This window comes from Myripristis murdjan, chromosome 17 (assembly GCF_902150065.1).
Source record: "Myripristis murdjan chromosome 17, fMyrMur1.1, whole genome shotgun sequence".
Taxonomy (NCBI): Eukaryota; Metazoa; Chordata; class Actinopteri; order Holocentriformes; family Holocentridae; genus Myripristis; species Myripristis murdjan.
In genome coordinates this window covers 13,366,009-13,386,312 of record NC_043996.1, presented here as the reverse complement: position 1 = coordinate 13,386,312, position 20,304 = coordinate 13,366,009, and the positions used below count along the sequence as shown (strand labels likewise).

Here is a 20,304-nt window from a genome sequence, read left to right as displayed (position 1 = left end):
ATATGCTTAAATCTGATAGGCTCTAAGCTTAAAAAAACATCACGCATTGCTGATTGCATGATGATGTTGCCCGTGCCGCAGGGAGGAGTGTTTTTAGCATCATGCTCTATTGAAATAGATTTATATCTAGCAGGAATTTTCCACACTGGTATTTGTTCAGCTATGGGACATTTTTACCTGCATCTGAGAACCGAGAACAGAACTTCCTTTGTTTAGCCGGTCCAGCAGGGCCAAACAGTAATCCATTGACCTACTGCTTTGCCCTTGTGGCTGAAAGAGGATGACTTTTGTCTCATGACACACTTCAGTGTCTATAGGCCTACTCATGACTTTCAAACACAATTTTAGCCAGCGCTGCATAATTGTGCATCTATGGCATGGACTGATAAATCTCCTACGTTTGTCCTCTTTAGTGTGAAAGTGCATTCAGCATCACAATCCCATGTGTGCATCAATGATTTGTAGATATATGTCATACACTGCGTGACAAACTCATGCATCCTGTTCTCTGATGAGACCTCAGTTGTTTTTGACTCAACCATCTTTAGTTTCAGATTGTCATATGACCATTTTATCGCAACAGAATCTGGTTACTAGAACAAACTGTAATGCAAACAAGGAAGTGTCAGTCTGACACCTTAGTAGCCCCTTGATAAAATAAACGCCAACATCCTGCTCGGTGAAAAAAAAAAAAAAAAAAAAAAAGGATTTTTCTACCTAATGAAAGCTGTTTTGGCAGAGAACAGGAAATACCTGTAAAGCATCTCATACGGTGTACTGGCTTTCATGTAATGGAAGCATAAAAGTGTTGCCTAAGTACCATTCCTTGTGTGTGCATGTCTCTCTGTGTGTGTGTATGTGTGTGTCCATGTGTGTAGAGATGCTGCAGATAAAAAGGGGATGTGGCGGGCAAATTGGGTTTCAACGCTTCTTCCTCAATTTTGGTGACCTTTAACAATGTGATAGCTGATGGATTGCCACAGGGAAATTAGCATTTCCCATGCTTCTTGGTGACTTTCTGTAAAGTAAATGGTGCTTCAGGGGCTTTTACACCTCATCAAGAACAATATCCGAGGGAAACAGTGGCAACATTTCAATGAGGGAATACATGACAGAGCAGTGACATTTGCCTGAAGCACAATTAAAACCACTTGAGGGTCCATTTTAAGGACAGATGCTGGATAGGATGTAACCATGTTTCTCTGTCTTATTCATGTTGTAGTCTGTGTGGCAACAGAGAGGTTTTCTGTGGTTGACACTGTTGCTACCACTGCACCACAAGGAACTGTTGAATACAATATGGGACCCTCAAATAGAAACATCATCTGACCTTGTGTGTGTGTCTGTCTGTTTCTTGTGAACCATTTTTAACCAGTAGTAAAACAAGACAAGGTTTAGTCAAGCATATACGTTATTTATTATTAGATAGCTTTCAATTCACTGTTCAGATTTTTATCATATATATATATATATATATATATATATATTTTTTTTTTTTTTACACTCACAGTCACAATGTTTTAAAACCTTTTGTGGTTTGTCCTCAATGTTTAGCTTTTAACAAATATGTTATAATGTGTAATAGTTATTTCAATGTCACAGCAATGACAACCTGAACTAAGTTTTTAAAGACATAACTCTGCCCAGAAATAGCCCTCAGCTCTATTAGTAACTTCTTATCTACTACTTTAGTGACAGTAACAGTACGATAATGAGCAACTGCGGATGCTAGCTCACACATATTGCGTCTTGTCCTGTGTGTAAGCTGTTTGCACCACAGACACTTCCTGGTGACTCTAAAACAGAAAGTCCCCAGCAATCAAATCATATAATCTCAGCATCTCTGCAAAGTCTCTTGCGTTTACAAAACTCAGGTTCTTTTTCTCAGCGGATGAGCAGGAAACTTCAGAGACAAGAAAAACCCAGACGAGCATTTATACGTTGACTGATGCATAACTCAGGCATGTCTAATTCTTGATTTGAAGACAACTTCCTCAGCATTTTTCATCATACCAATCCACTGTGACTATAGTCAGCTGTTGGTTGCTTCACTATGGAACAACTTACAGTCTTGCCCTCTCTGCTCAGTGGTCACTGTAAAAGTCAAGCACAAAACACCCAGCAGCATGACATGCATAAATTAAATTTACATTTTGCCCATCACCTGACAGCTTTCACTGTTTATTTTGCCCGACTGTACACAGGCAGCCCAAAGCCACTGAGCAAAGAATGAACAAAGTAATAGCCAAGAAGGGCTGATTTTTGGAGCATCCATTTTCAGCAGAGGACCATAAGTTGCTCTGCAGTGAAGCAATTAAAAATAGAAGTTGGTCAGGGTTGATCAGCATGATGTAAAAAAAAAAAAAAAAAGAAAAAGATCCAGGTTGTAAATTGTTGGAGTCATGCTTCAAAAATCCTCCAACAGCAGTCCCAGGAAGAGCAAAGACCCAAATGTAGTCACCTCAGCTGCTCCCTGCCAGCCCCACACACAGCAGTCCAGCCTCATTGTCTCTCTCACACCTTCGTTGAGTTCGATGTGGAGTCCAGTAATGTCCTATAGATGTCGGATCTGAGGAAACGGGGGTACGAGTCTCTCTCCATTAGGCCGTAGACAATCCTCTGGGCCTCGTCAAAACACTCTGTGGTGGGCGCCTTCACATTCCACCAAATCAGCTCCCTCGTCTTGTGATCGATATTAATCTGTAGGGAGAGGAAATGCCATGAGGAACAGTGAACAGTGGTGTGTGTGTGTGTGGGGCAGGGGAAAAATTTGTCAAGCGCTGCATGTAAATCTGTCTGCAGGGCAAAGCGTAGTAAATAGCGTACCTCTCTCGCAGCTTCTGCCTTTATGTAGCGTTTGAATATCTTCTTGGCTCTGGAGCTCATCCTGAAGGAAGACTTGATCTTCTTGTAGTCCTCACACACGAGCCAAAACTCGATGTTTTCATCGCTGAACTCTGACTTCAAGAAGGCCTGAAATACCATCGTGCCATCTAAACAAGAAGACATGAGCAACAATTAAGCGAGAAAGCATTGAGGAAGAACAGTGTTCATGCCAATCACACACAGTTGGAACAAAGTTATTAAAGCAATGTCGATTTTATGTATTATCTTACATTTTGATGCTAGAAGCCTCTCTAGCGAGTGAGACCACTGCGACATCTCCTCAAAACAGCGCCTGTGAAAAGAGGGACACACTGGGTTTTAGATGCAAAAAAGTCTCTTACCCGATTCAACGTTTAGAGTTTTTCACAGAGGAAATTCAGACACTGACGTGACTTTGTTTACTCACCCCTCAGTGTTCGAGGCCTCAGAGGATCTGCAGTGCAATCGAGATTTCAGGTTTCCTCCCCTGAAACACAGAGTGAATGGATGAAGCAAACAGGTGCAAAACTGAAAACATCCTCAGCGCTGACATGTTTTGTAATTGTAATTTGAAACTATGCCGCCAGTTAAAAGAAAGAAACGTACTTAGCCTTTCTCCTCTTCTTGTCCTCAGCGTCCATGTTGAGGTGCTGTGGCTCCCTTGGCGGTGATACTGTGACTAGACTTGGCATGGCGAAGATGCAGAAACATGGGTTTCTGTGTGTGTGTGTGTGTATGGGTGTGTGTGGGACTTTTCTCTCAGTGAGTTGTGAAGTGTTTCGCTGCCACTCTGCATCTGTTTGGCGCACTCGCTCAGCATCAGCATATATAGCAGAGGACAAGGCTGATATGATGTCTGTGTGTCGCGTCACAATGTCATTCTGCACTAACCACAGAAACAGAGGAAGTTGGGGATGACGCGCACAGGCTCAGGCTGCTGCTGCTGCGTCCGTCAGTCTATATTGTCCTGACTCTTGCACAGGTCGCCTCTTGTTTGTTCTAAAGTCTGGGGATGCAAATGCTTAGTGGAAAATTCAGCATCAGATAGGCAAATGTGAGGTTTGCTCTGTGACCCAGTTTGAACCAGTATCATTGTTTTAGTTTTTGAAAACATCTTTTAAACTTAGAGCTTATAGGTATGATTATATAATTATTATTATTATTTTTTAAACTGGTAACTGCTGTTACCTGTCAGTTTTCTCAATATATTTTGCACTACTTTATGCTGAAACATATGCACACAGGCAGTCCAAAGCAAAGACCAAACAAAACACTAGCCAAGGTTGAATCAAAACTGTACAAGCCCATCCACATTCATATTTTTTTACCAACATGTCTCAATACAGAACAAGCAATTAACACGGTGAAAAAGACATGCTTTGGGTGCATTGGGTTGCTTTTTGGAAAAAAAACTCAAAGAGGTTTTTTTGGAAAACATGCTGTCATAAAACCGAGGTGTCGCAGAAAGCACGTACCGTCTCTCCCTTGCACCTTTTGTTGACACCAACTAGCACTCATCATTTTGACGTAAATATCACAGACCAAACAACGCACCCAGAAAGGAAGTAATGACAGATTAAGCTTGCCTCATTGCAGTAGGAGTGCAATGTCATCCTCATAACTGATGAAAGTTGTTCTGAAAACAGCACAAAACACAGGAAGCTGAGAGGCCCCTTGCCTAACACTCGTATGTATGTATGTATGCATGTATGTATTTATTTTGCAGCTTTTTGAAAATCTCTTACCTCACCATGAGGGACTGGTCTTCTTATCTCTAAATTAATACTCTTAACTGGTTGAAGCTAATGCGTTTTAATGTGCCACAGCTTGTTTGGTGAGGTAAGAAGCTGCAGGTTCCTTGATAAATATAGGGTAGAAATGAATAACAGTATAGTACATAAAAGTTCCTAAACTGGAAATGTCAAGCAAAGTCCATAACCTTAAAACTGTGTTAAGAGTATTTATGGCATATTTGTCACAGTGTATTTTAAGTGGAGGCTGTTGTGTTACTGCAGTGGCACAAACAGTTTTCTTACAGATGTATTTTATCACGTTCAGCACCAGTATGTGTGTTTCCTCTGTCAACAGTTTCTTCCTGAGTGCCATGACACCCCTCAGCCTCTGTTATTGTTGTTATTGTTGGATGCTGTGTGTGTGTGTGTGTGTGTGTGTCTGTGTGTGTGTGTTTAACCTAATTCAGTTCAATTCAAGCTTTATTTCTACTTAAAGCTCATAACAGCCATAGCAGTTTTGCTTAGGCTACTCATCGCTTTGATTCATAATCAATGAAATAATGGATAATATTAAACTTGTGGGTTTTGAAAAAAAAAAAAAAAAGTTTTACACCGTCCAACGAACATTACCCTCTACCCACAAAGAGGTGAATATAATCAGGAGAGCTGTTGAAACCAGGGGAAGCTGTGGTTAAGTCTGCAACACACAGAACAACCACCGCCAAGCGTTACTGGGCCTACATCTCATCTGGAAATAAATACACTGTACATTCAACACCATCTAAAAAAAAAAAAAAAAAACAGAACAAAATGTTCATCTAACACTCAGTAGGTCACATGTGAGAAACCAAGCCCTTCCTACTTCCACTTTCCGTACACAAATAACAAGTCAGACATCAGACAACAAACGCATTAGGATGATGGATGCAGGGCGAAAACAATGTCAGTGTGAGCGATGTGCGTAATACTCTGTAACATCATGCAAATTTTCAAATAAGAACAAAAAATAAAAAACAGGAAGTTTCTACTTTTGACTTCAGTTCACTGTGATTTGGGGATGTGCAGTATTTTTGGATGATTATTCACACACTGTATAATGTTGATGAAAAATTCAAGCATATGTGATTCATATTCTATTAATAACCCGCCGCCCCCCTGACCCCACCACCACCACCTGCCCTCACAAAAAAAAAAAAAAAGAGGTAAACGGTCATGAGAATGATCCTCTACCGTAGAGCTGTTTAATCCAGTCCTTCCTTACTGTGCTTATTTACATGCCAGATCTGTTTTACACCCATCACGTCCTAACTATGAGAGGTAACTTAAAAATTAATTTGCTATTACTGTCCAGGTTCATCTAAAATGACACTGTTCTCTGCAGGCTACACTAGCAACGCTCGTGAAAGGATATTTGCATAAAAAATAATGAGCTCAGTTAGAGCGCATATTTCCATCAGACCAGATTTAAATTTTTTTATGATTTAAATTTTCTGAATCCACGCAAATGCTTTTCTGTGATGAATGAACTCGCCTGACACCGAGAAGCCGATTGAATTGCCACCCCAAATGCACCCACCCCTTCCTGCGTGGCTGGTATTTCAAGCAGGGCTAAATTGAGGCCGGGTTGATTCATACATTTCCCCTTCACATTGTGCTTGGTGTACAACACCCCCGACTTCTCCTGCATGCGGTATAATGAAACTACACAAAGTGAGAGGAAGTTGCTTCAGAGACGACTGACAGTGAAGCTGTGCTGTTTTTTTTTGTTTTTTTTTTTGCTTTCAGTGTTAGTTGTGTCTTCTCATGTTGCTGGAAGGACTCTGTTGCCATCTGGTGTTTGTCCCACCACTGACCACACTACACAGGCTAGACTTCATGGATACTGACTGAGATGATTTGCATTACATTCAAAACAACCACACCCAAATTTCACTAATAACTGAGTCTATATTGACATTTTGATGGATAATTTCAGAGATCAAAGTGCAATGGACAAGTAAAATCAGCCATTTACTGTTGACAGAACCCAAACCTGAGACAAAAGTTTAACAAGAGACCCATACATTTATTCTCAGGATAAATTCGAATCATTCAAAACATTTCATTTATCTTTAAACAATCAAATCTGTTTGGATAAAATACTATTTACAAGATTGTATAATTAAAGTAATTGATGGGGAATCGATGGGGAATGCATGATCAGGGAATAATTGTGTGCCCAATCTCTTTTTTTTTATTTTACCTGAACATAATTAAAGATGTAAAGTATAATACAAACCTTCATTTCTTTTGAGATGTAAGGTACTACTGAATCACACAGGGAGAGAAAAGCTATTCCCGCTACTTAACATCTGGATGGTATGGCATAAACCAGTTATCCACACTGAAATCAAAGACTGACGTTTGAAAGAAGGTTTTACGAGCCTGTTCGGGAGGCTGCTGCTTTTGAACAGTCACCTTGAATCCACTCTCCTCAGGAGTCCCTGGTAGACGTCAGATTTCAGGAAACGCGGGTAGCAATCTCTAGCCATCAGACTGTAGATGAGCTTCTGTGCTGTGTCAAACGACGTCAGGGTTGGCTGTGAGATGTTCTTTGTTATGTTTTCTCTGGTGCCGCAGTCGATGTTGATCTGAAATCAGATGATCACCTTACAGCAACTTGCTCATGTCAGCGTCTCTTTGCATCCTGCTGTTTTGTGCGGAAAACTACACAAGCAAGTTGATGTGATATTCTATTTTACAGCCTAAGACACAGGTGCACAGCTTTATTTCCCTCTGATCGCATTGCTATAAGTCTGTTACACTCATTCAAACCATGTCATCAAGTGAAATTGTTGAATGTGGTGGGTTTTTTTTGTGTAGATGGACGTTCTGAGGCACAAGGCTAAACCCCAGACTGTTTCAGCTTGCAGTCGCTTATTTTTACCTGTCTGGGTGCCTCTGTTTGGACAAACTCTGAGTAGATCCTGTTGGCAGAGGAGATCATTTCTGGGACAGTCTTGATCTTTTTGTATTCCTCACACGCCAGCCAAAACAATATGTTCTCCTCACTGTACTCTGACCTCAGGAACTCACGGAAAGCTATCTGTCCAGCTGGAAATGACGGATGAGAACAAGGACGTGACGGTATATTAATATATATTACTCAATTGGATTTTCTTGGCATATTTTGCCAATTAACTTTTAACACATAAAAAATCAAGTTAATAAAACTCTCACCTTTACACCCGAGGACTTTGTCCACGGACTCGCCCCAAGTCTCAACATCTTCAAGTGGATCCTTGGGAAAGCAACACAATCTACCCTTGAAAAGAGCATCAAGATCTATCACTAGTCCGGTTATCTGTGAACTGCACAACACATGTATAAAAAAACACACCTGCATGAATAAATCCACAAATCACTTCCATGATTGCATTCATCTTGTTTGGACAAATTGTCAGTGAATTAGCACGTGAGAGTCACCTCTGTGCCCTCAACCCTTCAAAAGTGCAATTGATGGTACAATGCAAAGGTGAGACTTACAGTGAGCACAAAACTCCTTGGTATTTTCCACATTGCTGCTGTAAGCTGGAGCCTGCTGAAAATGGTAAAGGCCGTGGAAACAAATATGGATTAACTCACTTTATTGCCATCTCCTCGTCCTCTGTGAAGGGGAGAGAGATAAGGTTCCTTCCGGAGAGAAGATGGGATCGTGATTGTTTGGAGATGAGAGAGTCAAGTGGCTGGACAAATCTAAACGAGGCCCCCCACCATGAATGGAATAAATGGAAATCAGTATGCAAAGTATTTTTTTTTTTTTTTTTTTTTTTTTTTTTGGGAGGGGGGACTGCCACGCCTTTGAGGAGAGAGAACTCTGCTGTTATTTAAGGAGTGTCTATTATTTTGCCTCTGGACTGTGGCACCTTGTCCAAACCAGCACCCACCATTGACATGAATGTAACCCGTTCAATATGAGGGTGGTATCCAGTGTGTTGCATTTCCAAACACAAATACATTAGAAAAGGATTGTGCAAAATTAGGCATTTCTGATGATTACGTATAAGATTTGTATGCCAAGTGAGTCTCTTATTAAGAACTATACAAGAAAATTGGGTTTTATTATGTGCACCATTAACAGTGCTGTTGTGGTGCAGCACAAAGCTTCATAATGCAGAAGAAGAAAGTGGCTCGGAAACCTCCGGAGGGGATCCTGACCATAAACAAATTACATGATTAAAAAAACAAGGGTGTACATCCTGCCATTTGCCTATGCCATGTGCTCCTTATTCACCGAGTTGATGAAAATAAAAAACGAGCCCTGTATTCAAACCATGTTTCACACTTTGACTTGAATTATTGCAGATGATCACTGACCCTCACACTGACAGGCTGTGATTCCACTCGGAAAAAATGATGATGTAATCTGTCGGAAATTTGCATGCGTTCACAAATTAGTCAATCTCTGGTGCAAATCAGTACACTGGCTTTGAATTACACGAAGTCTGGAAAACTCAGACCAATACTATTGTGGAAAAAAAAAAGATATCAGATTAAAGAGGAAGGCTTGAATCTCTCCCTGTAATTATTGGTTCGCTGAGGTCAGCAGATACTGTCGGACCAAAGTGTTTGAATTATGCATATTGTGTCCTTTACAACCTGTCACACCTATTTGTCTGTGTCTCCTCCACCGGTGAATACTCCCTTATCGCAGTTTTAATCCAAGTCACTTTGTTTTTGATGATTTTTGTTTTTCATTTGGAAGCTGCTTGAAATAGGACATTTGACATATTTTACTATTCCATACTGCATTATGCTTTATCCCTTTAAGAGGATTTACATATGATTACATATTCTTTGATTTAAAATAGATCACACACACACACACACACACACACACACACAAAAGCCTGGGGATTTAGATATTTTTCGCTTCCCACTGTACACTAACAGAGAATTTGCTCAGCCATGTGAGCTCAGTTAGGATTGCATGTCTTCTGATCATGACTAAGCTACATCTTATGGGTCATGTCACACGGTGGATCCCGTTTGCCTCATGTGTAGTTTAATTAGCACGTGTTCATTGTGTTCAGTTAACCTCTCCTGACCTTCCTGATCGGCAGGGGGATGAAATATACCCAAACAAACCAAGAATGTAAATCTCAGCTGGTGATGGAAAACACCCCGGCCATCCCTATTTGCATGTGTGTAGACACACCAAAGCAAGGAATTTGTTTTTCAAAGAAGGCAGTAGCTGTGTGGACATGTGCACTGCACTGACGAGCGTTGTTTCACGACTGCGATGCAGAATATATTCCAGATGATTTCTTTTGTTGTGATTTAAAAGGATTAATGCAGATTTGTCTCCTTTGCACACACAAAAACAACATTCAGAGTGTGAGACACACCCCGCACACCTGTAATATATATAGTTTATTAACAAGGGAGGTGGAGACACATAATTTCAATTTGCAATCAACATATTTATGGTGATAATAAGTCAAAGCAGCCTTGTTAAAATGTGGCATGGCCTCTGTGTGTTATGATCACCCTATGTTGATTGCAAATTGCAATTATGTGTCTCTACCTCCCTATTTAGCATCATTTTTTATTACAGGCATGTGGGGAGGTGTGTCTCTCGTGACCGAAAAATCAGTTCAATAAAGTGAGATAAGGAAATCAGCATGGGGACACATCACTCCTTTTACTTGAATATCTGTTTCTTGCATCATGCGTCTTAAAAGACTTTCAGCAGCGTGCGGTAGCCTCCTGAATAATCTTAATATGATTTAGCCTTTCATGTTCAAGCGTCAGATGCTATGCATTCACACCCACATAAACAGCCTCTGTTTATTTCACATATGATATTATATTTAGTAGTATTGCATCTCTGTTGCAGTGTCCATACAGTGATCATGGTTTTGCAGGGTGCATTTCCCTGATGATACACAGGGTGGCACTCTCTCTCCAAGGCCCCAGTCTCTAAAGCTCTTTACAGCCCACCAATCTCTGCAAGTGCTGACAAAACCAAAGTTAAATTTTGTGCGTTTCTCTTCACTGTTGGCTCTATCTGTTTGAGCTGTTTGATGAAGAGTGAGATTGTTATCCTTTCCACCGCGCACTATCTCTCTAGACCCCCGACTGGAGGCTGGAGGTTGGAATAGGGCGAGGATGTTTGAGGGATAAACCTTAATATCTCAGCTGCGAATCAGTTTGAAATGAATTAATCAAGTTTTCATTTTCCATAATCATAAACACAAAGTTCTCCTCTTTCATCTCTCTCTAGCACTCTCAGGACAGATGTTATGAAACCAGTGTGTAGTGGAAATCATGGAGTAAATTGACCCTTTCTCTTTCCTTTACCTATTTTCACCTGTTTCACAGCAATTTTCACCTAATATCCTGGGGCTGTTAGGAATATCACACCAAAATATCACAACAAAATGAAAACTCAAGGGCAGGATACGAAAACTCAATTTCAGTGAAGACCACAGTGAGGAATCAGAATCCAGCCGAAAGCCTGGCATCAGTTTTTTTTTAAATATTATTTCTCTTAATAGAGCAGATTTTTACATCTTCCATTTAAACACTGATATTGGGCTGTCTCACTGGCCTGAGTATTTATATGTGGAATTTCATCAAGTGAAATATTTAATCTTGAGGTTAAAATAATTAATTTCCCGATCATGTTTCTGCAGGCCTAACGCAGCTGACTCAGAGGCTGTCTCACGGGCCTAATGTTAATGTCTGGAGGGTATTTAGCTTTAGGCCTGCAGAAATCGTTCTCTGAGTCATTTGCCCCCTGTGAAAATCTGCCTCCTTCTCTTTGGTGCCTGTTCATCAATGCCTGGAAAAGCATCCTCAGCTGTGGCCTCTTTCACAGCAGAGGGAGGGTGGCTGTCATGCACCTGTGAAACGATTTGTTTGTCTCTGTCACATTTGTCCACATAAAGGCATCCCTCCAGTCGTGCTCGGCGCACATCGAGGAAGGTAGTGTGTCTGGGGTGAAAGGGGAAAACTATTTAGTTTTGTCAATATTGAGGCAGGCCTTCCACATCAAGTGCCAATGGATATGTAAAGTGAAGAATTTCACAACTCAATTTCTGAGCCTCCAAGTCAGCAAATGTATAACCAAATTCGGTTCACGTAGAGAGGGGAGGGGGGGGGGGGGACAAAACATTTTATGGGGACCTTTTGTCTGGAGCGTTTTGATTTGGGGGTCCTTGAGAAAGTTTGGGAACACGCCAAAGGATGTCAGTGAAACTGTTATACAACCAGGTACCAAATGCATTTTGGTGTTCAAAGTACTTCAAATTGATTTTAGTAATCATTTTTCACCCTTTCTATAGCACAGTTCTAAATCATCTCTCACCAGATTCTCACCAAGTAGTTGGACATTATCCAAAAAGCTATCAAAATCCTTTTGAGCAGATTGAGGAATAATCTAAGAAAAATTAATTTATTTAAAAAAATGTGTAAATGTCCACTATCAAGCACTGTATTAGGAGTCCTGCTTGCTCAAACTCATTGTGGATACTAGATTTCAGCTTTTAATATAATCCTCACATCCCCAGGCAAACTCGGTTAAAGTACTCTTTTGTTTCTCTTCAAAGGTTCTACAAAGCTTTGAATTCGCAAGGAACTTTTTATTAACAGCGACATGTTTAACATCTGGCTGATTTCTGAGGCTTTCACCGCAGACTGAGTCACACATTTAAATACCAATGGAAAGAAACAAGCAAGAATTCTGGGAGCTCATTCTTCACGGGAAACTAATCTTTAGCAGGGATGAATTTGGCTGGCCAGCTGAGCTCCTACTGTTGTTACTACATCATTAAGTTTTTTTCCCCCCTCCTCAGTTGATTTGTGTGTGTGTGGAGGCAGCAGGTATTGTGGTATGCTTCCCATGCCTCCTAGATTGATGCATAATTAATGTGAACCATGAGATATTCTAAGCAGGTTTTTGTAGAATGATAGCAACTTGGGCTGAGAGGGGCTTCATGACTCCAAAGGCTACTGGACGGCCTGACGTGTGTGTTAATGAGCTAAAATCAGCCCTGTATGTGTGTGTGAGTATGTGCTTGGATGTGTGTACATCCTCACACTGCTTTATGTTTAGACACATGTATATAAGGTACTGGAACATATTCTTCCCTTAGCATACATATTAAAGAGGATTGGAGCAAGCTCAATGGGATCACTGACAAATTGAAATTATTACATATTTGTCTTTGCAAGAAATATGGGGTGTGCATACATATACAGTAACATGAATAATTCTGTCCTAGAGTGGTGGTAGTCACTTGATAAGGTCTATTAATTTTTCAGTGATTTGGAATAGGGAGTGCCAAATTATCACATTTTCACCCACTGGTGTAATATGCACACATTATGACCCCATCCATCACATTTAGGTATGGTCACACAAACTAATTAATGACACTAAGGAGGTCGTTAAAAAGGCCTTTGTATGAAAGTGTTTATTTGAATAATTACTCCACAGATTATGTACATTTTACAACGGCAAGGCCACACACAATCATTATAATACATAAATTATTAGATTACAGTGGTAGCAAAATGCTAAACAGTAAAAACAGTTATGGTAATTAATAATAGTTGATATTAGTATTTTGACAGGATATATGGATTTTCTGTCTTTGGAAATGGAATATTTTAATTGCTCTCAGTAATGTGAAATCTCCTCAGTGCATCCCTCATTAAAACATTTCAGCACTTTGGAGTCACCATAGCTACAGGCTTTTACTGCAAGTGAGTCTGGAGGGGGCTGGACTTTGGGGGGATGAAATCATGAATCCATTTTAATGGGATGTGGGTCAAATTAGCTTCAGAGAGACGTATCAACATGATTAATATCTTTATGGTGCTACTGGTGGACTAGGAAGCAGATCAGTTGAAATCTAACAGCTCTGAGTTCAAGCAAATAGACTCTGTATGGTTGCTTGTATGATTGGTTTGTCACTTCATGTTGCCTAGAGTCACTTGAGCTGGCAATTTGTTTTGTATGAGCCCATTTTTACACAGGTTCTGCAAAGTCTGAGACAATATTGCATCAAAAAGGTGAGCGCAGTGTCTCTGACTTAGAGAGCGGATACAGTTAACATGCTACTTTTGTTAAAATAGTTTTAAAAAACACAAAGCAGATTTTTCCACTACTGCTGTAGAAAAGTCTATTTTATAGAGTGAGCTACAGTTGCAATGCTACTACTACCAGGCCGAAGGCTCAGATGTGGGCTCGCCCCTCTCATTGAACACACAGGAGCGCGACCGCCTGCGAAACATGGTGGCTCCTGGGGCTTTTTTCTTGGTGATGCGCAGGTAAATGTCAGAGGCCAGGAACCTGGGGTAGCAGTCCTTTTTCATCAGGCTGTAGACTTTAACCTGGGCTGCTTCAAAACAGCTCTTTGTGGGATGTGATATATTTTTCTGGATGTCCATCTTGGTGGAGTAGTCAATGTTGACCTGAGTGAGAGGTAAGATCATGGTAAATTTAGGATCATAATGAGAGAGAGCAATCATTGTCACATTGCAAGATATCTAAAATTCACACATAAAAGTAATCACATTTGGTATTCCATTACATGATGCTGGATCTTTGGCCTATATTTGAATGCAGGAGTTTTTTTTTTTCTCAAAATGTGCTCTATGTGGTCTTCAAGATGCATTTAATGTGGAACCAAATGGACAAATTATGATTCCAAGGCAAAGGAAGCACAAGCACAGAGGATGGATACAGACACCACATACCCATACCAAATATCAAATGTTCCTGTGAGTCATTTACCTCCATAAGAGTACTTCACTGGAGGGAAACTAAATAAAATCTATACACATCACTTTGCTCATTCTTCACAGTTCTACTTGCCATCAGGAATTGGATTTAGCAAATAATGGATACTGTGTCTGCCATTTGTCACAACACACATCAGCACGACATAACGTAGCCAGTGCATCAGGGTCAGCTGACACTCGATAGCTGACAGCCGATAGCTCCAGTGTAGCTTGGCCACAAGTCTTTCCCAAACAGAGAATCATGTGAACTAAGACTGTAATCTGTCTTGGCATCAAGAGACCCCTTCTGGAGCAGCTTCAGAGATTAACAGGACAGCGACTTTGCAATCCCTGTTGTAGGTTGATTTGGGTACATTACTCTTAGCACTACATGACAGCTAAATTGTGTGTAAAAGCTTAAACAATCAGTGACTCAAGACAGCCAGCCTCCGAAAAGTGCTTTTGATAGCATCATAAGTAACAGGATTATTTTACTGTTTTTTTTTCCTTTAAAAGACTTGTGTGCTACAGCAGTGAACCTACTTACATAGCTCACAACAACAAAAAGTAATCACCACCACTCTCAGAATATTCCTGTGCAAAAATATGCCACCGCCATCACATGTAGTACAGAACGTTCTGCTCTTAGACTCATGTAGGAAATTTTGGGACAAAATTGAATAAGAATTTGACAATATGAATGCCAAACAGGCATTTCAGAAGGTGAAGAGCCTAACTGGGTGAGACCCTGAGCCAACCCTGTCTACAGCAACTGACCCACAATCTTTTGCCAAAGAACTGAATACATCCTGTTCCCATTCTACACTCAGGATTTCTCAGCTGAGTGTGAAGAAGGGTTGAGAGCCTTTCCTTCACCAGACCATGACAAGCCAGTGTAGTGCTGTGTAGTGCTAGTGACGTCTGTTTCCCTGTTGAGATGTGTTTCTCCTTACTTTAACCTGAAGCCAACCATATCGCAGTGTTGATAAGTGTTTCCCCTTACCTTAACCTGCACCCACCCTTATCAGTAATTCTAACTAGTGATGTCAAGTCTGTTCCCCCTTCAAATAATGTTCCTCTGTTGGTTAAGGGAAGGGGAAACACAAATCAATGGCGGAACAGACTTTAAAATAACACCGCCCCTCGTAATAGAGGTGGATGTATGGTGCCAGCTGAGCTGGTTGCCAGGCAAACCCCGGGGCCAGACAACATCCCAGCACGAGTCCTTAAGACCTGCACCCTGGAAATCTTACCAGTTCCTCATTCACTCTTCTGCGAATCTTACTAAACTGTACCATCCATTCAGTACCATCCAAAAGCATCTGATGATCCAGAGGTTACAACACTCCCTCCCGTCTGATTGATATCCTGTACAATTTCTTCAGTGACAGACTCTGCGAGTTGTGCAGGAGGCACAGCCATGTCACCTGCAGTCAACACCAGCACTAGAGCACCGCAGGGTTGTGTCATTTTTCTACACTATTGACTGCATTAGTCCTTCACCCATCACCACTTATACCTTAAATACTCAGATGACACCGCCATGTTTCCTCTACTCACAGATAACCATTCTGTTCTGGACTATAAAAAGATTGTCGTACTCAGTGGTGTGAGGACAATCATCTTCACCTCAGTGTCAGTAAAACAAAAGCAATAACAATTGCTTCCTCCTCACCTCTGCACCCCATCTCCATCAGTAACGAAACTGCTGAAATGGTTGTCTGCTTCAAATGTCTCGGACAGACACTCGACAATAAACTCAGCTTCAAGCTTAAAGGACTCTATGTTGCCCCCCATCTCCTCTTACTGTTACAGTAAAGCATTATTCAACCCATCCTACTCTACTGCTCCACCTGTTTCTTTAATATGTTCTCTGCCACAAACTCACACACATGATCAACACTGTTGCTAGGATAATTGGTCTCCCTACACCCGGTATCTCAGAGCTCAGAACAGTAAGGCCATCGTCCGTGTTGCTTACACAATAGTACAGGACATTATTCACTCACTCAATTACTGTTTGTGTCACAACCACAGATTCAGATAACTAAAGATCCTAACTGACCTTGCACGGGCATTGGTTATGTCGTATTGATGCATAATGCATTGCTAAGAATGTCATGTTCATTTCATATATTTCTGTGAGACCAGCCTTCTTGTTGTTTGCAGCTACTTATTGATATTGTCTGCTGATTATGTCAAATGTGTTGCTGTTGTGTTACATATATTTTTCCTGTGTGTTTTTGGTTGCACATTGCTGTGAAAAAGAATTACCCCCTGGGGACAATAAAGTCTAAAGATCTAACTAACTAACTAACTAACATGTGCTGTGCAATCTTTTTCTGTAAAGGTTCAGTTATTTTCATTTTGAACTACTTGGAAATCACTTCAACTGGCTTCTAGGGTTACATGCTCCAAAGACTACCTTTTGCATATTTACACATCTATGCATCCTAGACTGAAAGTGTGTGGGTGAAGATCTCTCCAGATCTGCAGCGGCATGCTGAAACCCAAGACGAGACACATCTCAACGGTCACATCTGTTTCAGGCCCTGAGAGCATATCGGTTGGTGGTCGCGTCATCATCTCGGGGGCTAAGGAAACCTCTGAAGCCACTACTGGCTCGAACAGAAATAAACCCGACCTGTTTTGCAGCAGCACCTGCACCCCATGCATGACCTTAGCAAGGCTGTGTACCTAATTACTGCTAACAAAGACAGAGCTGCTGCAGACTATTGACTGTGCAGTGCATCAGTATAACTGAAAACTCATCAGCATTTACTCTATTATTCCTCTGCTATTCCTCACTGTAATATTATAGTGACACCTTACTTAGACCTTCAGTGATTAAAAAAAAACCTGTAAGCAAATGCCAGACTACTAGGGTTGTTGTGGCCTGGTTTTGCAGCATAGCATGTCAGTGTCCTTGCTTATGTTCAGGAGACATGCCTCATCCCTACCTCTTTTGGGGCGTCCGATTCAATAAAAACAGCATAAATGTATTTGGCTTTGGACAGCAGCTTGGTTTCTGAGTCAATGGTCTTGTATTCTTCGCAGGCCAACCAGAACTCAATGTTCTCTTCACTGAACTCTGTCCTGAGGAACTGAGAGAAGGTTTCCACCCCATCTGGATAAGAGGAAGGCGAGAGACACATTGTTACTGTCAAGCACTCTGTTCACTGGCTGTCTTGATCAGAACTGAAAGGCTAGTTGCTAGAGTGACACTGGCAAAGAAAATGGGATGTGCATGGTATGGCGCAGGCAGCTATTACCCCTTTGTAACTAAAAATGGGCTTGCAAATGTCCATAAACACCTTAAATAGATTCATACACTAATTCATACACTGATACTGTATTTTGTTGTTAGAACTCTTTAAACCATTAAATCTATCAAGCATTTTAGAATAAAAAAGTATCCACTCCCCAACTTTGTATATTGTTATTCATTTAAGATTAACATTCTAAACTCTTGCTCACAGTGGTTTCACAATGTTTTCACTTCATCATACAAAGAGTGCAACATATATACTTAAAATGATTCAGTGTGGCAATGAAATGTGACTTATGAGGTTATGAGGAAGTTGCACAGCTTCTGTATTTCTGCTAGCCAACCTAAAAACACAGTGAAACCTTATTGTCCTTTCCATTAACTATATACCCCCTTGCACTCCACAAAACAATACTTTCTGATTTAAATGGAGCAAATTGTTTGACAGAAGAAGAAACTGTTTTGGACAGCAATTTGCCTCAACGATTTGAGAGATTTTGGACTTTAATCTGACCTGAATGCTTCAGCAATTCTTCAAAGGACTCACTCCATTTCAAAGCTGCCTCCAGTGAGATACTGCAAAAATCAGAGATTTTGTCAGCTCTTTCCTAATGATGCAGCAGAAATGTTTTGGATTCTTGTCTAATGAGAAGTCTAGATGCCATGTTTTCTATAGTATGACATGATTCATGGAACTTACTGGAAGCTGAGGGTAATAAAGCGACATTTGGCAAAACAAAACTGTCTGTACATGAAAAAGCGGTTGTTGGCTCACTTGTTGGGTGATGTGTTTGCCCTTTTATCTGGACTGACGTTTTCATGAGATCCTGACTTGGTAAGAAAGAGGCTTAATCGGCTCTTCCTGTCCTTGTCTTTAAGTCTGCAAACAAAACAGTATATGCATCAAATCTCACATACTGTATGCACTACAGCAACTAAGTCCAAGGAATATTTTCTGAATCAACAATTTGTGACAGAATTCCTACTCACACAGACTTTTATAAAGTGGTTCACATGGTACTCTACAGAATAGCAACTCTTTTGGCTTCTCCTTCAGAAAACTTGCAAGATAAAATGCCAACTATGCACTCATCTTTTCTCAAAGGTCAATAGACGCTCACCGCTGAGGATTCTGATGATAGCAACCTTGAGAGGTCTAGCCACCTGATATAGAGTCAGCTCTTCTGGCTTTAAATTAGACTCCGACAAGATGCAACAATATACAGAAATGGTACAGATCTGAGATTGGGCTGCACTTTAGTAATACTTTTTTTTTTTTTTTACAAACCTCTCACACTCTTTCTGACAATAGCTGAAAGTACAGCGACAACACAAAACTAAATTGATCGTTTTTAAATCAATAACTGATTTTTAAATGATTGAAGCTAACACACCAACCTGGTAGTATCGTCTTTCATTCTCGGTGTCTGCAAGTCTTCTGGACCAAGCATTTTGAAATATGCTTCCTCCTTTGGGGCCAAAAAGTTGAATTGAGGAAATAGAAAAAGAAGCGTCTCCATGCTGTTCTTTCAGTGTCTGGCATACGTAACACCAAGCCACAAGCAGCTCTCAAAAAAGTTTTAACCCATCATGCGTTGAACCACCTCATCTTTTATAAACCCCGTTCACATTTCATTTCCCATACCTTCTGCTGCACTTCCTGTTAAAGGGAAACCACTTGCTGTGTACTGCACCACCAGTGACAGAGAAACCCCCCTTGATTTCTGTCATCCTGTCTACTGTTTATTTTGAATATCGCAGAAGACACAAATGGCTTCATTCATTCACAGCTGAGAGATTTGCTTTTTGCCAGCCATTGCAGGATAATATATAATTTTATGGTTCAAACACATTTTCAACATGATACTGACACATTGTAATGGAACAACATTTGACCTCATAACCCAGGAAATGCAAAAGCACAGCACTGACAACATCACAAAGCTATTATCTTTTTCAGGTTTTTCTACAGATTGTGGTGGTGTCTGTAGGCTTCTATATGCTCTCCTGGCTATAATGCGATTATGTGGGTGAAATCGTCATATGAATCACATCAGCCTTGTTGAGGCAGTGGATTTGATAATTAGGTCATAATTTTACATAAGATTAACAATCATAAACAGCCTCTTCAAAAAAAAGTTACCCATATCTTTAACTTGACATAAAACGTTTTTGCTCAATTTTGGGATTACGCAACTAATTCAGATGTCTTCTTCAAGTGTGGGGTCCTGGGCATTATGAGGCAGTGTGGGGTTATTCTGTGATTCCAATTGCACCACCAGCTCCGCCAGATGCTGCAGAGATAGAAAGAATGAAATGTAATGAATAATAAAATGTGTCTGCGCAGAGTCTCGGCCCGGCTCTTTCCACAACATCAGAGCCTTAATGGAGAAAGACAAACTCGCTGTGACATAGTGGAGAGCAACAGGGAATAGGTGCATTCTGGGGCAGATGGAGACAAATGTGATGTCTCTGTTTGAAAGAGTCACAGAGAGAGAGAGAGAGAGAGAGAGAGCGAGAGAGCGAGAAAGAGAGAGAGAGAGAGAGAGAGAGAGAGAGAGAGAGAGAGAGAGAGAGAGAGAGAGAGAGAGCATATCAAAACTGCATCTTTAAAAATACAAAACAGAACACATCGACAACAGTTTTCTTGTCCTTGACAACAACAAA

At 40.7% G+C, this 20,304-nt stretch overlaps 3 protein-coding genes across 3 annotated transcripts; all 3 read right to left on the bottom strand.

Annotated features, from left to right (window-relative positions):
- Positions 1 to 1,517: 1,517 nt before the first annotated feature.
- On the bottom strand, positions 1,518 to 3,745 carry rgs13a (regulator of G protein signaling 13a). The gene is made up of 5 exons (XM_030075409.1): positions 3,472 to 3,745; positions 3,293 to 3,352; positions 3,117 to 3,178; positions 2,827 to 2,993; positions 1,518 to 2,700 (listed from the first exon to the last, which is right to left on the bottom strand). The coding sequence occupies exons 1-5, from the start codon at positions 3,555 to 3,557 to the stop codon at positions 2,515 to 2,517; spliced, it is 561 nt and encodes a 186-aa protein (XP_029931269.1). The 5' UTR covers positions 3,558 to 3,745; the 3' UTR covers positions 1,518 to 2,514.
- Positions 3,746 to 7,050: 3,305 nt separating this feature from the next.
- rgs1 (regulator of G protein signaling 1) lies at positions 7,051 to 8,284 on the bottom strand. Its single transcript, XM_030075410.1, has 4 exons — positions 8,223 to 8,284; positions 7,818 to 7,897; positions 7,525 to 7,691; positions 7,051 to 7,228 (listed from the first exon to the last, which is right to left on the bottom strand). Exons 1-4 carry the CDS (start codon positions 8,231 to 8,233, stop codon positions 7,052 to 7,054), a joined length of 435 nt encoding a protein of 144 aa, XP_029931270.1. The 5' UTR covers positions 8,234 to 8,284; the 3' UTR covers position 7,051.
- Positions 8,285 to 13,031: 4,747 nt separating this feature from the next.
- rgs18 (regulator of G protein signaling 18) lies at positions 13,032 to 19,227 on the bottom strand. The gene is made up of 5 exons (XM_030075484.1): positions 19,036 to 19,227; positions 18,413 to 18,517; positions 18,152 to 18,213; positions 17,330 to 17,496; positions 13,032 to 14,060 (listed from the first exon to the last, which is right to left on the bottom strand). Exons 1-5 carry the CDS (start codon positions 19,155 to 19,157, stop codon positions 13,806 to 13,808), a joined length of 711 nt encoding a protein of 236 aa, XP_029931344.1. The 5' UTR covers positions 19,158 to 19,227; the 3' UTR covers positions 13,032 to 13,805.
- Positions 19,228 to 20,304: the final 1,077 nt, after the last annotated feature.

Coding starts and splice junctions, on each gene's coding strand:
- rgs18 (XM_030075484.1), bottom strand. CDS start 19,157: ATGGAGACGCTTCTTTTTCTATTTCCTCAATTCAACTTTTTGGCCCCA. Junction 17,497..18,151: donor AGAATTGCTGAAGCATTCAG/GTCAGATTAAAG, acceptor CCTCTTATCCAG/ATGGGGTGGAAACCTTCTCT. Junction 14,061..17,329: donor AATCGGACGCCCCAAAAGAG/GTAGGGATGAGG, acceptor CCTCTCACTCAG/GTCAACATTGACTACTCCAC.
- rgs1 (XM_030075410.1), bottom strand. Junction 7,692..7,817: donor CAAAGTCCTCGGGTGTAAAG/GTGAGAGTTTTA, acceptor CGTCATTTCCAG/CTGGACAGATAGCTTTCCGT. Junction 7,229..7,524: donor AAACAGAGGCACCCAGACAG/GTAAAAATAAGC, acceptor ATCTGATTTCAG/ATCAACATCGACTGCGGCAC.
- rgs13a (XM_030075409.1), bottom strand. CDS start 3,557: ATGCCAAGTCTAGTCACAGTATCACCGCCAAGGGAGCCACAGCACCTC. Junction 3,353..3,471: donor AAGAAGAGGAGAAAGGCTAA/GTACGTTTCTTT, acceptor TCTGTGTTTCAG/GGGAGGAAACCTGAAATCTC. Junction 3,179..3,292: donor GAGGCCTCGAACACTGAGGG/GTGAGTAAACAA, acceptor CTCTTTTCACAG/GCGCTGTTTTGAGGAGATGT.